Here is a 15753-nt window from a genome sequence, read left to right on the forward strand (position 1 = left end):
TGCTTGGCCTGCTGTGTTCATCCAGCTTCACACCATGTTATCTCAGATTCTCCAGCATCAGCAGTTCCTACTACCTCTCTCCAACAAAGCCAAGGGTAGAGCTCAAGAGTAGGAAGGGTGCAATCACTTGGATGGGATTGCATGACAAGTGTCCCAACACCCAGCATGAAATAGAGGAACAGAGAAGTGGGCAGATCATGGAAAAATGTGAAAACACAGAGTTATTTTGGTGAACGATTTTAACTTCCCCTATATTGACTGGGACTCCCTTAGTACCAGGGGCTTGGGTAGGGAGGATTTGTTATGTGCATCCAGGAGGGTTTCCAGAAGCAATATGTAAAGTCCAACTCGGAAAGAAACTATACTAGATATGGTCAGAGGTAATGGGAACCGCAGATGCTGGAGAATCCAAGATAACCAAGTGTGAAGCTGGATGAACACAGCAGGCCAAGCAGCATCTCAGGAGCACCCTTTGGGTCTCGGCCCGAAACGTCAGCTTTTGTGCTCCTGAGATGCTGCTTGGCCTGCTGTGTTCATCCAGCTTCACGCTTGGTTATACTAGGTGTGGTATTGGGGAATGAGCTCGGCCAGGCAATCAAATTACTGTGGGAGAGTATTTCAGGAACAGTAACCATATTTCTGTAAGCTTTAAATTACTTACGTATAAGGATAAGAGTAATCCTTAACTGAAAGTATTAAATTGTGGAAAGGCTAACAACAACAATATTAGGTAGGAACTGGGGAATGTGGATTGCGGGCACTTGTTTGAGGGTAAATTCACATCTGTCAAGTGGAATCTTTAAAGGAGAGTTGACTGAGTTCAGGACCAGTATGTTCCTGTGAAAATGAAGAATAAGCATGGCAAGAGACAGGAAACTTGAATGACAAGCAAAATTGAGAGCTTTGTCAGTAGGGAAAAGGAAGCATGTTTAAGGTTTAGGAAATGGAGGAATATAAAGAAAGCAGAAAAGAACTTAAACAAGGAATTAGGAATGCTAAAAGAGGCAATAATATTATCTTGGTAAATAGGATTAATGAAAATCCCAAGGTGCTTTATAAATATATAAGGAAAAAGATGGTGGCTTGAAAGAGGGTGGGTGGATTTGAGTGAGGTCCTTAACGAATGCTGTGCATTGGAATTCACATAGGAGAAGGTTATTTTAAAGGGGGGTATATCTATATTGTAGGGCATGTCATGAGAAAAAAGGTGATGGGTGTTTTAAAAAGCATTAAGGTAGATAAGACCCTAACAATCCCAGAATGCTGAGGGATATGAGGGAGGAAATTGCTAGGACCTTGTATGAAATCTTTATATCATAGACAAACTCCCAGAGGACTGGAGAATAGCCAGCTATATTCCTTTGTTTAAGAATAATTTTCAGAAATTCCAAGCTGATGAGCTTTAGGTCAGTGGTAGACAAATTATTTAAAAAGATTTTTAGGGGCAAATTTTATTCACATTTGGAAAAATAGAATAGAACAGAATAGAATAGCCTGTATTGTCATGTTTGCATGAGTGCAGTGAAAAGTTTGTAGTGTTGTGGCATCACGTTAGGTACAGGGTACCGAGGTACAGACACTTTAAGTGTTGTTACAGAATTGAAATAGTGAAAAAAAACTAGCATGGGAATACAGAGTTTAAAAGTCCAGAATGAGAATAAAAAGTGTCTTCAAAGTACTCAAATTATGGTCCTTTCTCACAGAGTAGCTGCCTGCCAGGCTTCAGAACATGATGCCCCTCTGCCTCCACACGCTGGCCTCCGTCTAGGGCTTATTCCCCCCTCACCCGGCAGGCTTGGGCTCGCTCTGCTCCCACTCCAGGCTCAAGCCGCAACTTGGCTCCCAAATCCACCTGAACTCACTCTGCTTCAACTCTGCCACGACTCGCTTCCAGGACTCGGTCCCTCTGGCGGCCACTCATCTCCTGTGCTGAGTTGGTCTCCAATTCCATTCTCCATTCCAGGTAGGGTACTTTAAGAATTTAAAACCTGGCGGTTGGGGGAGAGGAAAAACTGCAACAAGAGGTTAAAAAAGAGGAAGACGAGCTTACGAGTAGAGGAGCTCTGGCTCGAGCAGCTTACTCTGCCGCCATCTTAACCAGATGGACTTATTAGCAACAGGCAACATGGCTTTGTGCAGGGGAGGTTGTGTTTCACAAACCTGATATAGGTTTTTGTGGAAGTAACAAAGCTGATTGATGAGGACAGATTAGGGGTTGTTGTCTCTACGGACTTTAGCAAGGCCTTTGACAAGGTCCCTCATGGCAGGCTGATACAGAGGGTGAAACAACATGGGATCTGTAGAGAGATGGTAAGACGGATACAGAACTGGGTCTGCCATGGAAGACAGAGAGTGGATGCAGATGGATGTTTTTCTGACTGATGATCTGTGACCAGTTGTGTTCTGCAGGGATCAATGCTGGGATCGCTGTTGTTTGTAATGTGTACGAATGATTTGGAGGAGAATGTAGGTGGCCTGATTAGTAAGTTTGTAGATGACACAAAGATTAGGGAACTGTGGATCGTGAGGACGAATACCAGGGACACAGCAGGCTATGGATAGGCTACAGATTTGGGTGAACAAATTGCATATGAAATTTAATCTGGACAAATGTGAAGTTTCTGAAGGTCAAGTGCAGGAGGGAAGTTTACAGTAAATTGCAGAACCTTTAGAAACATTAAAATACAGAAGGATTGAGGTGTACAGACCCACAGTTCCCTGAAAGTGACAACACAAGTAGATTTGGTGGGCAACAAGTCTTATGACATGCTTGCCTTCATCAGTTGGGCATACAGTATAAAAACTGGCAAGTCGTGTTTCAGCTCTATAAAATTTTAGTTCGGCCACATTTGGAATATTGTGCACAGTTCTGGCTGCCACACTACCAGAAGGATGTGGAGGCTTTGGAGATGGTACGGAAAATGTTTACCCAGGATGTTGTCTAGTTTAGAAGATATTAGCTTGAACACCAGGGGCTGAGGGCGACCTGATAGACGTTCACAAAATTATGTGAGGCATGGATAGAATACGTTGTCAGTCTTTTTTTAGGGTAGAAAAGTAAATTACGATAGAACATGAGTTTAAAGTAAAAGGGAGAAAGTTTAAAGATGTGAGAGGCATAGAGGATGGTAAGTGCGTGGAATGTGCTGCCAGATGAAGTTGTAGAAGCAGATACAGTAGCAACATTTAAGAGGCGTCTTGACTGATATATGGATAGGGAATAGGGAAGTACACATTGCATGGACGCAAAAGGTTTTTAGTTTAGAAAACATGTAATGGGGCAGCACAAGCTTGGTGGACCTAAAGGCCTGTTCTTTGATTGTTGTGGTGAGATAAAGTATGTCCACATATTGCAGAAGGCCTTAAGTATATTGATGGACAACATGAGCTCGCTCTTCAACGACCACAGACACAAATGTTACCAGAGAATAAAAGCAGGCAGTCAGGTTCAACAAACCACTTCGTGACAGTCAGCTTGATGCCAAGGTGGCTACACAAATGAGATGTTTCTCCAATCTATCTACTCTGCTCTGCACATGGTGGCTCAGTGGTTCGCATTGCTGTCTTACAATGCTGGGGACCTGGATTCAGTTCCAGACCCAGGCAACTGCCTTTGTGGAGTTTGTACATTCTTGCTGTGTCTGTTTGGGTTTCCTCTCTCATTCCAAAGATGTTCAGTTTAGGTGGATTGGCCATGCTAAATTGAGGAGTGTCCAGGGATGCATACGTTAGGTAGATTAGCCATGGGGAACACACAGATAGTGTCGGGTGGTGAATCTGGATGGGATGCTCTTTGGAGAGTTAATGTGACTTTGTCAGGCCAAATGGCCTATCCCACACTTTTGGGATTCATGATTATAAAAACCTATCACCACTGAACCAAATTATAATTTACAGTTCCAAAGAGGCACTGTATCAAAACTCAAAATATCACTGGGGTGGGGATTGATAATGCACTCAATCCTCTGTGGATCCCACTATTCGCAGGAGGCCTGAAATGTGCTGGTGGCTACTACATGCTCCTTCCAGAAGGTCAACCATATATCACATGGAAATGATGCAGGAGCAGCCCATCACTTGGCCCTAGTATTGGCCTCTTAAGCCAGGCACTGAGCAGAAATCCGCTGGGACCATTTCTCAAGTTAATAGCCATCTTAGGATTTTAAGGAATACTGAAGAAGAAACTTACTTGTTCTTTAAAATGACATAACTGGATATGAATTGGACATTAACCCAGGTCTGTGTGTTCACTACCACCAAGAGGATTCTGTCAAGGTGGAGCGAATTTATTGGTTCATTATTGCCTATGTGGACCGACCCTGTTCCCTGATGGGATTGTATACACAAATAGAACTCAGGGAAAGAAATGCACTAGCATCTAATAGTTTATATAAGAAAAAATTTTTTTTATCAGTTTGCAAACGCGAAGACGGTCACCTTATTATGCTTGACCTAACTAATTTGAAAGTAAGCACTGGTCACTTGCGAACGTTCCCTCAATCTAACAGCAGGGGCAGGATTGAGGCGGACCCTTTGTTTCAGTCGCTTCTCGTGGGGGCGAGGGAAGGCTGTATTGGTTGCACACGGCGTTGTTGTTTCCGGTCAACATGGCGGTTGTTTCACGTGGAGGCGGCGGTGAATTGGGATCGGAATTGAGCGGTAAATAGACATGAGCCAGGCCCCGGCAAAGTGCTGGAGCCTCCGGATCTTCTTCATGTTTAGGGAGAAAGCGCCAGTAGGAGCGGCTGCGGGAAGAGAAATGTGTTTTAAGGGAACAGTTCAGCCTGGTTTACAGTGTTTACTGGAAACTTCAGACCGCTTTTATTTTGCGTTCAAACTAATATTTACTGCTTGAGATTATTCGAGTGACTTGTCCAGAAACTTCCCCCTTTTCCTTCCCACGTCGTTATTTTGTCTCTTGCGTCTTTCTGCTTGTTTGAAAGATTCCCTCCCGGCTCCCCATCTTCTCCATCCACCTTTAACTTTTATTATCACTGACAACTCTTTATCTCCGTCATCTACTTGATACTTTTAGGCATTCTTCTCAGTTTATCAGAAATAAGGCACGTACCATATTGTCACTGGCATCTCTGGTTTTGTAGCCACCTGTGATTTTTTTTTGTTTACTGGTTGTGTGCTGCTGGCCATTACTATCCAGCTCACATGATATGATCAGTTTCACCTTCATTGGCAAAGTGTTAGCGACCTCTAAGTTAAATTGTTTAATATCAAAATTAGGATAGTGCGGAACTCGTTTACCTGAATATTGGCCTGACGGAGACTGATTTTGTTTGCTTTCATCAGCATTTCTTTTTGCAATTTAATTGGTGGCCTTGGCCAACTTGATTCTGAAATCCACTTTTGCAGCATTGCATTTTTAAGATTATAATTTAGTGTGTTCTACCTACCTTGTGTAAATGTTTTGTAATCCTTACTAAGCTGCACACACAGCTGTTCTAAAACTTGTACTTGAAAAGTTGTGAGGACTTCATATTCCATTACACTATTACATCTTGCTGGTTTGTTAAATTCAGAATTTATCAGAAACAAATTCAGCATGTTACTGACTAACACTACTGCTATGAAGATAAAGATGTTCTAGATTGTCTATCCTTGATGATGTGAATTATTTGTTCAGAGAAAGATGTTCAAAAGCCAGTTTCTTTTAGTGTGCAGTTACTGCTTTAAGCAATTCACTTTTGCAAGTACATTTGTAATTGCTGCAAAATGGGGATAAATGGAAGAAATTTATATGATGGAAACCTTTTGGCTTGTGTTAACTGTACTTCAGCTGTTGGTGCCATGTTGATGTTCATTTTGTTTTGAGTTGCTTGTCATCCAGCTCAATGCTTATTCCGTTTGTAGTAGCTGAATGTAGTCAGTAGCCATAGTGGAACAGATGCTTCTGTACTTTTTCATCCCTTCTCAATTCTGTCATTTCCACCTTATGTCTCTCATTGAATCCCAGACTAGTCTGAACTTCCTGAAGGTCTGCCTTGAGAATGTTAAGTTACTTTCTCAGATCCTCACTGCAGACTTCCCTCCTTTATCACCTTTTCCTTGGGCAGTCATCAAGCGTCATCAGTTTTGGTGTTCTGTTTTGTTTTGAGCTAATATCACGTTCAATAATCTATCCAGTGGCATAGTTTTGCCTCTGTAGCATTGCACTCACCATGTCGGAGATAATGATAAATACTTTTGACCCTGTTCTTTTCTCCAAAACTATGCTCATATTCAACTCACCCATAACTATTGTTCCCTGATCTTACCCTTTCTCCTTTTCCTTTGTAATGAATTCAGCACTTTTTATTGGTTCTTTAGTGGGACATAGTGTCACTGGCTGGCCCGCATTTATTGCCCTTCCCTAGTTGCTCTTGAGAAGTTGGTGATGAACTGTTGTCTTGAACTGCTTCGGCCCATGTGCTTTAGGTGGACCCACAATGCCGTTCGGGAGCAAAATCCAGGATTTTGACTCAAAAACACTGAGGAAGTTGTGATATATTTCCGGGTCAGGATGGTAAGTGGCTTGGAGGGGATCTTGCAGATTGTGGTGTTCCCATGTGTCTGCTGCCCTTGACCTTCCAGGTGGAAGTGGTCTTGTTTTTGGAAGGTATTGTCTCGGGTGTTTTGGTGAATTTCTGCAGTATGTCTTAGAGATGGTACACACTGCTGCTTCAAAACATTGGTGGAGGGAATGGATACTTGTTAACATGGTGCCAGTCAAAGGGCTGCTTTGTTATGGATGGTGCCAAACTTTTTGGGTGTTGTTGGAGCTGCATTTTCCAGGCAAGTGGTCGATTCTTGACCTTGTCCATAATTCCTACCATGATTTACCCTACTGTATATACACTATTATGTTGTATTTCTGTCAGAACAATCTGTTATCATGTAACCTTCTGCCCTTCCCTCCCCACCCCCCTCTCACCTCATCCCCAATGGTGATCACCTATCACATCAGTTCTGTTTGGATAACAAAGTGTGGAGCTGGATGAACACAGCAGGCCAAGCAGCATCTCGGGAGCACAAAAGCTGACGTTTCGGGCCTAGACCCTTCGTCAGAGAGGCTCCTGAGATGCTGCTTGGCCTGCTGTGTTCATCCAGCTTCACACTTTGTTATCTTGGATTCTCCAGCATCTGCAGTTCCCATTATCTCTGAGACAATTAGTTCTGTTTGGAGTTTCCTTTCGAAACAAGTCATTCTTCCATTGAAATTCTCCAAATCTTCCAACTTTCTCCATGGCTTGGCATCACCTTTCATTGAGCTTATTTGTGAGGAGCTTGGGATGTTTTTGGTGCTGCCAACATTTTATAAATACAGCTTATTACGATCGCTGCTGCAATAAAAGCATCAGTTTTACTTTTCTGATTCCCCTGTAGTGGTGTTGAAAAATAGCCTTCAGCAAGGCATGATGCTGATAAATACAGAGGAAACTGTCAAGGGCCTGCACCTAAGCAGGGGTTGGAATGTTTGGAAATGCAACTAAGGGATGAATGACTTGGTTAGGGACTTGGGAATTTCATGAATATTTCTGCTGTGTCAATTGCAATGCTGAAAACAGTTGTTGGTCTGCGACTGTTTTCTCCTCATCTCCTGGGAGCCACCTTAGGACTGCTACCTGTGGTCCAAAAATTAAAATCCTCCTTGCTGGCAGGTCACCTAGGAACTCCCAACAACAATCTGCACTTCACCAGTTTTCCATTTTTCAAAGAAGGCCCAATATCGAGTGTACCCCATGACAACTTGTTCTATCCTGTAAATCATTCACTGTGCCCAGGTCATTCCAGTTTGTCAGCGCAAACTAATTTCAAGGCTGTTGTGTCTCGTAAGTAAGGTTAATTGATGTTAAGTGACAGAATTCTGGCAGCTACTGTCTAATTATTCCATACGTTTCATTTAAATCTTGAAATTTGTGTTGCTATCTTTTCAAGAGCATATTGCTTGATTTATCTCGGAATGTCAGAGAGCCCAATTGTGGTTACTCCCATACTTGTAACTGTTTGCTATGAGTTAGGCACAAATTAAAATATTAAGCCAAACTCTTTGTTCCTCTCTTGTCTTAACTTCAAACTATGTTATAATTTGTGGTGTATGCACTAATCGCACATCTGCATTTTGCCAATTATCATTGTGCTCCGTGGCCTGGCCAAGGTGCCCAACCAGAGGTTGACATGGGATTTGGTCCCTGGGAGTGATTGTCCTTAGATATCTGTCATTTTCCCCACAGCCTTGTTTAACCCAAATAGCTCAATGAAAAGCATGCAGTACACACTGCAGCCAATAGTTATTGCAGCTATTCGAGGGCATATTTGAATCAGATGTAAGTTTTATTGTTTAACTTGTTCAACTTGATTGTTTAGCTTTCTTAAATTGTGTTTTGGCATCTCCATGATAACTCCAAAGCAACTTGCCTTATTTTAAATGTAATCAGTTAAATGAGACACTTGACAGTTTCTGTTGCATCAACTATAGTCCAGTCAATGAGTACCCTTTTCTCGAGTTACAGAAATTGTTCACTCTTTACTAAGTTGTGTTCCTAGATTTGAGTCCTGATGAGTGCAAGGTGAGAAGCTTTGTCTTTGACTCTTTCATGATATTTTGTGTTCTGTTGGCTGTATCTGTTTTCAAGGTGGCACATTTTGTAGGCTTTTGAGTTCATGGCACTGGCACAGCTTAGAACCTTCTGGATTTTACAAGAAAAGGTATCTTGGGTTCCTCTGCTAATATACAGTGCTGCTTTCTAATGGCATATTTGTTTTGTTGGTTTACTTGGCCAATCTATTGAGTTTGTCCACAAATAAATTCAATTGTTCTGAAGTCCATTCACGTATCAAAGTACATCTAAATTGTACATGTAAAGATCCACATAAATCGTAATAGTATGTCGTTGCAGGGACTGCTGAATATTCTTAATGCTTTAAAGTTTGTTTGCAAAACTGAATTTCGAATTACTGTTACAGACAATGAATCAGTATTGGCCACTGTAACAGAAGTTCAGATTTTAAATCAAGTTTGAGTAAAGAGAATCTAATGGCACAGTAGGATGCAGATTTCTTTAATGTTGCTAAACCTGAATGTTAAATTTGGTAAGCTGTAGCTTCGAGATTGCAGAACCTTTTATCAACACTAGATGTCAGTATTGTATCAATGAAATTCATGCTTGATGTGTATTCATAACAATAGATCCATCTGTTGTCTTTTAGGTTCTGATGGAGATCTTGCAAGTGACCATTTCTCCTCTCAAGATGAGGAAAACCATGATTCACAAACTGAACTTAGAGAGGAAACTGCAGACTTGAGTTCAGCAAATCCCAATGCTGGCTGGGCGGATGCCATGGCCAGAATACTTAATAAGAAGGTTCCTGAGAACAAACCAATCATTCTTGCAAAAAATAAAGAGAAACTGAAAGAAAAAGAGAAACGTAAGGAGGCAATGTTAGAAAGGATGAAACAGGTAGTAATTGCAATTCTCTCTGAAGACTTTTATTTATGCACAGGGTAGAACTTATGAAATATTTGCATAAGCTGGATTCCATGTGGGAATAATGTGACTCAACAGCAACAAAGTCCATTTTGTCCCGGGTCATAGCAAGGAATTTGCAAACTGTATTTTAATGCGGAGTCATCCTCAGGTTGTTAGTGCAGTGTTTCTACTTGTATCCTTGACTGTTAAGGAAATCTACCCATTGACAGTTTAAATTGAATTGAATTAGCTTTATTGACACACCTCAAATGAGTACAGTGAAAAGTTTACAAGTTGCCACTTTGACTACCATCATAGGTACAGTTTATGAATAAATAAGAATTGAAATGTTTTTCAGATTCTAATCTTAATCTACGGTGGCAAATAGAGTATGTTAGCTGGCAACTGATAACTACCAAAAGGGAAAACAAATTGTTCTTCTTTCAAATCCTGAAGGCAACAGAGTTGTGTAGCAAGTTATTAGGGAAGCCGATTGAAACTAAGACTAGAAATAGGTTTTCTTTGTATGCCTCACTGTTGTTTCTGAAGAGAGGGACTCAAATGTTGAAGAGATGTATGGAATTGACCAAATTTTTTAAAAAAAAGTTTTTCTGAAGCATTTTTGCACTTGAATGAGTGGTGAAAATTTTTTGGAAAGAAGCCACAGTTGACTTTCATAATCAGGTGGTTTAATTTGCTTTTCTGCGCAAACAGCCTTGGCAATATTTGTTACAACACTTTCAGGTTGTTCTAACACTGAAGCATGTTTCATAGGGCTTCCCAAACAAATATTACTGCATTCCAGGTTTTCCACACTCCAAATAGTAGACTCCAAAGCTATTACTGCTCTCAGACGCATCCCATTTTCCCTGGTTTTAACCCTTAGTCTGTGACTGAATAGAATCAATGAGTGTGCAAAGTGAAAAGTTTTATATTAGGTTGTGAATCAGTTTGAACCACTAACTCCAAGTCACGTACAAGTTAACCATTGCTGTTTTTATCTAATGAAATGCCTTTTTGTTGTGATATGAATAAAAACGGATTGTCAGGATAATGTGTGTTTAAAATTACACTTGGCGAGCACTCTGTTTACTGTTGACCAATGTGGAATTACAAATGTTTGCCTTGGCCATTTATTTCAACAAAGAGGATTACTTAAGGGTTATTGGCAATGGAACCAAAGGCAGCAATGCCATTTGAACCCCTCAATCACATTGTAAGCCACAAAACTGAAGCTTGAAGAGTTTGTCAACAAACCCCCAAGCTTGGAATACTGCCAGTAACCCTGTGCCAGACCTCCAGCATTTATCATGTTTTGTAGTTAATTCTATTAAAGTTACATACGTTTCTAATATTTTTTAAATTCTGATTAGCATGGTATTTTTTGGATTCTAAGGGGCACTGAATGCAGTGGGTTAGCATATTATTCTTAAACTCTCCTGGAAATTGATGGGAGGCAAGTTTTCTGTTCCCTGAAGTTCCACGTGAAATGAATTTGCCTGGCTCCATTGCCATTCCTCGTGGATGTAGACCCACCGCATACAACTGCTTTCAATTCAATTTAATTGATAATCTGGCAGAAACTGGTGTAAGAAAAGAGGATCTTAAACTGGTACATAAAGGCACATTGTTGGAATTTACTCTGCATCCAGCCTGTGCTACACGTGATGTAGAATTGCTTGAGACTGGTATGTTGAATGGGGAAAGTACTTCATTTCATGCGGATGTCTATCACTGAGCACAAAATTTAATTTTAAGAAAAGATTGCTTTGCTGGCATCTGCTGTAAAGGGTGTTTACAGAAGTATTGCTAATGCTAGTAACTGTTTTGTTGAGGTTTTAGATTTTGCTGAAACTGTGGTTTCACCAGTTCCCAACAAATGTTTGGATATTTAATACAGTAATTTATTCATTAGAAACCTTTGATTTCTATGAAGTTATGACATTATTCAGCATGTTCTTAACTATGCTTTCTTTGGCAGCGGGATAAAAAAAAAGAATGGGAACAGATGTGCAGAGTGAAACCTAATGTAGCTGAAGACCGAGAGACTGAAAGGGCTTTCCGAAAAATAGCCACCAGGTAAGTTTTGTACAGCTCTCTGCAGAAGAATTTCAGATGGCTGAAACTGCGAGGCCACCCTTTGAAAAGTAAATTTACTTGCAAATGCATAACGTAAACAATATGCTAAATACGTCCTTGTTTCACGTCACTGAAATTATTTTTATTACATCTGTGAAATGAAATAGCGACTTCCTCTGTTTGCTTTTAAATTAACATGGTTTTTGCTTTAATGAGGAAAAGCTAACTTGATTTCAGAAATTTTAATTCCATCCACCAAAAATTTGACCCCTTTTTGCACCTCCTTCACCTCAAGACTCATTGATCTACATTTTCTAAATCCTTCAGTTTTTCAGCCCACCTTGAAGAAATTGGGTTGGAAAAGTGCAAGGTGGTTGATTTATGCCTATTCTTCACTCTCAAAGGATGGACTTTGTGTCAGAAACTGCACCAACCAGCCATACTTGGATAAATCCATAAAAAACAAATTGGGATATGATCTGTATTGTGTGTACCACTGCTGCTTCCATTTAGAAAGGGCCAACTGAAAGACTTGCCATCTAACTTAAGGGTTGGTGGTAGGGACTTCCCAAGATCTGTACAGCATGCCTATTAGCAGTTCTTGGAAGTAGCAGTGAGTAGCTTTGTTTCGATTTTCATCCAGCTTGAAGTCCTGTCACAAGTACAACAAAACATGTTAAAAACCCCGTTGACAGGGAACATATCACATTTGGGATAGATAAACACCCTATCCTCCTAAAAACCTGCTACCATGTGAACATCAAGGCTGTGATTTTTTTAAAAATCTCAGCTTTTGCATTTCATGATCTTCCCACTAGGTGGTGTATAAGGGTAACCTGAAGTGACTTCTTTCTGTATTTGATTGCCAAATCAACATGAGCAATAATTATCGGGATTCCGTGTATATCATTGCATGTATAAAACATTCCTCATTTCTAATTTGCAGTATCTTAACCTGCAAAAAGGCTTCCTTTGGATTATGTAAATTCTGAAGTTGCAAAATCAGTAAAATGTGGATTATCTTGTAGTGTTACCTCCCTTTAAAATGGCTATATCTTGATTGATTTGAATTAGATTATGGGGTTTGGTATTAGGTAAGGATTTGCCCGATTTTTTTTTTTTTTTTGTTTTTGTTTTTTTTAAAAAAATCTACCAACTAACTGAAGGAAACACCAGCAGATTTGATGTTTTAAGAGTCCTATAACATCTCCTGTTCTTCACCTCCCCGGCTCTTCAGTTAGCTTTCCTTACGTGTCAGTTACCTATTGTACAAGTTAAAATAAAACCGATGTCCGGTGTTGATCACTTGAATATTGAGGACCAGCTTTGTTTGTTTGGCAATTTGACAGGAAACAAAATGACCTTCCCAGTTGGTCCTGGTTTGAATTATGATTGACAGATTGAGGGCATTGTGCTAATCTCATGAATAACCTATTCCTCTGTTTAGGAATCTCAATTCCAACATATTTATAACTGCTGTCCTCTGGGCTTAAAGTAGAAGCATTATTGACTTGATAATGAATCATTTAGTAATAATAAAACAAACCAAAGATCTACAGAAGCTGGAAATCAGAAACAAAATTTAGCATGTCTGGCTGCATCTGTGGAGAGAAGGTGGAGTTAATGTTTTGAGTCCTTTCTTGAGAGCTGATTTTAACGAGGAAAATTTTGGTATATATTGCTAGAGAATGTGTGGGATTTGGGGAAGGAGTAAATGATAGGTGGCAATTGAGCTCAGAAACTTTAAAAAACATGGCTGCAAAATAATGGGTAAAAGTCAGCCTGGGAGAATGAACAGCTGCTAACGGGGACCTTTAGTGGCTGATGGTGGGTTGTGTGTGGTAGCAGTCCATGTGATGACAAGGTCAGTATGTGGGGTTTGGGGAAGGATGTGGGAGAAGGTTCTCAGGCCCTAAAATTATTGAACTCAGTATTGAGTCTTGAAGGTGACAGGCTATCTGAGCAAAAAAATGAGGTGTTATTGTTCCAGCTTGGCCAGCATCAGGAAGTTCAGGGTCACTTTTGAAGACAGAATGTAGGAGTTCTACAAAGTGTTTGCCTAGTCTATGTATTGTCTCCCCAGTGCAGAGCAGACCTTGTGAGCAGAGAATACAACAGACTAGGTTGAGTGAGGTGCAGGGACGTCATTGTTTGACCTGAGAATTGTGTCTGGAAACTTCAATAGTGAACAGGGAAGAAGGAAACAGTCAGGTATTACACCTTCTGCAGTCGTCAGAATGTACCATTGGGAGTGAACCAAGATGTCCCGAACAGAGTGATTGCTGCAGAAGGTTGACAAGGGAGGAGAATATGTGCCTGGCATCCCACTCGAGGTGGCAGAAATCGTGGTTTTGGGTGTAGATGTTGGTGGGGTGGTAAGTAAGGACAAAGGGGACCTTGGACCCGAATCTGAGTTTTTCCAGCAATTTCTGTTTTTGGCATTTGGTAATTAGTTGCGTTTATCAACAAATCCACTGGTAAAATAACTTACACATTTTTCTTAACAGTTTTTGCAAAGACAGTTTTTGGTGTTTCTGTAATCTACATTCCATTATGTTTGAGCATGTAGATCTAATAAGTCAAACAAACAACCTTTTTGAAATTTAGCCGGCCTTTGATATTGTGTTGCACTCAATATGCTGCAGTGTTCAAAGAGATGTGGTCCAAAGAACCATTCATTCTGGCCAATGTGCTGTTGTATTCAAAAGCAAAATATCTTCATAAAAATGATTCTTGTTTGTTTTTGCAATTTTTGTTTATGTGCATTGAACGTAACTGAAGAAAGTGAAAGGTACTTGAGCAAAGCCCTCAACGTCTATTGAAAATAGGTTATGTAAATAAAAAGTGACAATTTGCGGCAGATGTTTTGGCTAGGTTGGAGCCGATGGAGGACTAATATTTTGATCTCCACTGTAATTGTGAGAGAAACAAAAAGACTTGTATTTATATAACACAGCATGGAGCTGAAGGAACACAGCAGTCCAGGCATCATCAGAGGAGCAGGCAAGTTGACGTTTCAGGCCAGGACCCTTCTTCAGAAATGGGGGAGGGGGAAGGGAACTCTAAAATTAGAGAGACGAGGGTTAGGGCTGGGGAAGGTAGGTGAGATGATGACAAGCGAGTGCAGGCAGGCAGTGGTGGGGATTGGTCAATGAGGTGGATTGGTGGGAGAGAAGACAGACAGGTTGTGTCAGGTTAAGGAGGCGGGAATGAGAGGGAGGGTTGGTCATGGGATGAGGCCGGGGGGTGGGGAGATTTTGCAACTGGTAATGTCCACGTTTTTCATGGACACCAGGCATTGCTCAATACCTTGCAACAATGAATCACAATTATAATGGAGAAAACATAGCGGGCAATTTTCACACAGGAAACTCTCAAACAGTAGTTGATCAATGACCAAATAATTTGATTTTCTGATGTTTGAGATAAACATTGCTCAGTGCACTGGGACAATCTTCCCTGCTAATGTTTGATTCCATGCCTTGGGGTCCTTTGCATCCACCCTTAATGTCTCACTTGAAATTTGTCGTCTTCAGCAGTATAGCACTGTTGTGCCAACCTTGATTGATTTATTGGTTTGTGCTCAAGTCCTGGAAGGGTACTTAAACTCAGAAGCAAGAGTGTTGACAACTGAACTATATTACAATTTGATCAGCCTTGTTCTTATTGAAGGGACAGTGCAGGTTCCCCTGAATAGAGGCCTCCTGCTCCTAATTTGTGCATGTGTGTGTAATCTGAGTGGATTGAAATGACTAACCTAACTAATTTATTTGTTTGATACACAGAGGCGTTGTGCAATTATTCAATGCTGTTCAAAAGCATCAAGTTAGTGTGGATAAAAAAATTAAAGAGGTAGGTAGGTCTGAACAAAAACGTGCCAAGTTACTATCCTCTGTCTCAAAGAAAGACTTCATCAGTGTACTCCGAGGCTCGAGACCGAATGTTCATCAGGACTCCGCACCGAGGCCAGTTAATAGTATAAAACAGGTGTGTTGAATTTTGTATTACTGAATACTCATGTTTCTGTTGATCGTGTAGGTTAAGTGATATAGCCACATTTTAAATGGTTCTGTATGTTTATTTATATTTATCTAATCAGGATCATTAAGATCACTAGGATGATTAGGACAGTCTTGTTGAACTTCTTTCCTTGATGGTGCATGCTCCCCAATTATTGTCCGTGAGTTAGGTGCTGCCAACTCCTTAAACTGCT

General features: G+C 40.6%; 1 protein-coding gene across 1 annotated transcript in view; it reads left to right on the plus strand.

The window, feature by feature from the left end:
• Positions 1–4557: 4557 nt before the first annotated feature.
• Positions 4558–15753, plus strand: part of rrp15 (ribosomal RNA processing 15 homolog) — a 31639-nt gene continuing 20443 nt past the window's right edge. The window contains exons 1-4 of the mRNA XM_048536891.2: positions 4558–4659; positions 9202–9452; positions 11443–11540; positions 15326–15527. Coding sequence (XP_048392848.1) covers positions 4608–4659; positions 9202–9452; positions 11443–11540; positions 15326–15527 — 603 coding nt within the window. The 5' untranslated portion in view covers positions 4558–4607. The remainder of the gene's footprint in view (positions 4660–9201; positions 9453–11442; positions 11541–15325; positions 15528–15753) is intronic.

Source organism: Stegostoma tigrinum, chromosome 9 (genome assembly GCF_030684315.1).
Source record: "Stegostoma tigrinum isolate sSteTig4 chromosome 9, sSteTig4.hap1, whole genome shotgun sequence".
NCBI classification, from domain to species: domain Eukaryota; kingdom Metazoa; phylum Chordata; class Chondrichthyes; order Orectolobiformes; family Stegostomatidae; genus Stegostoma; species Stegostoma tigrinum.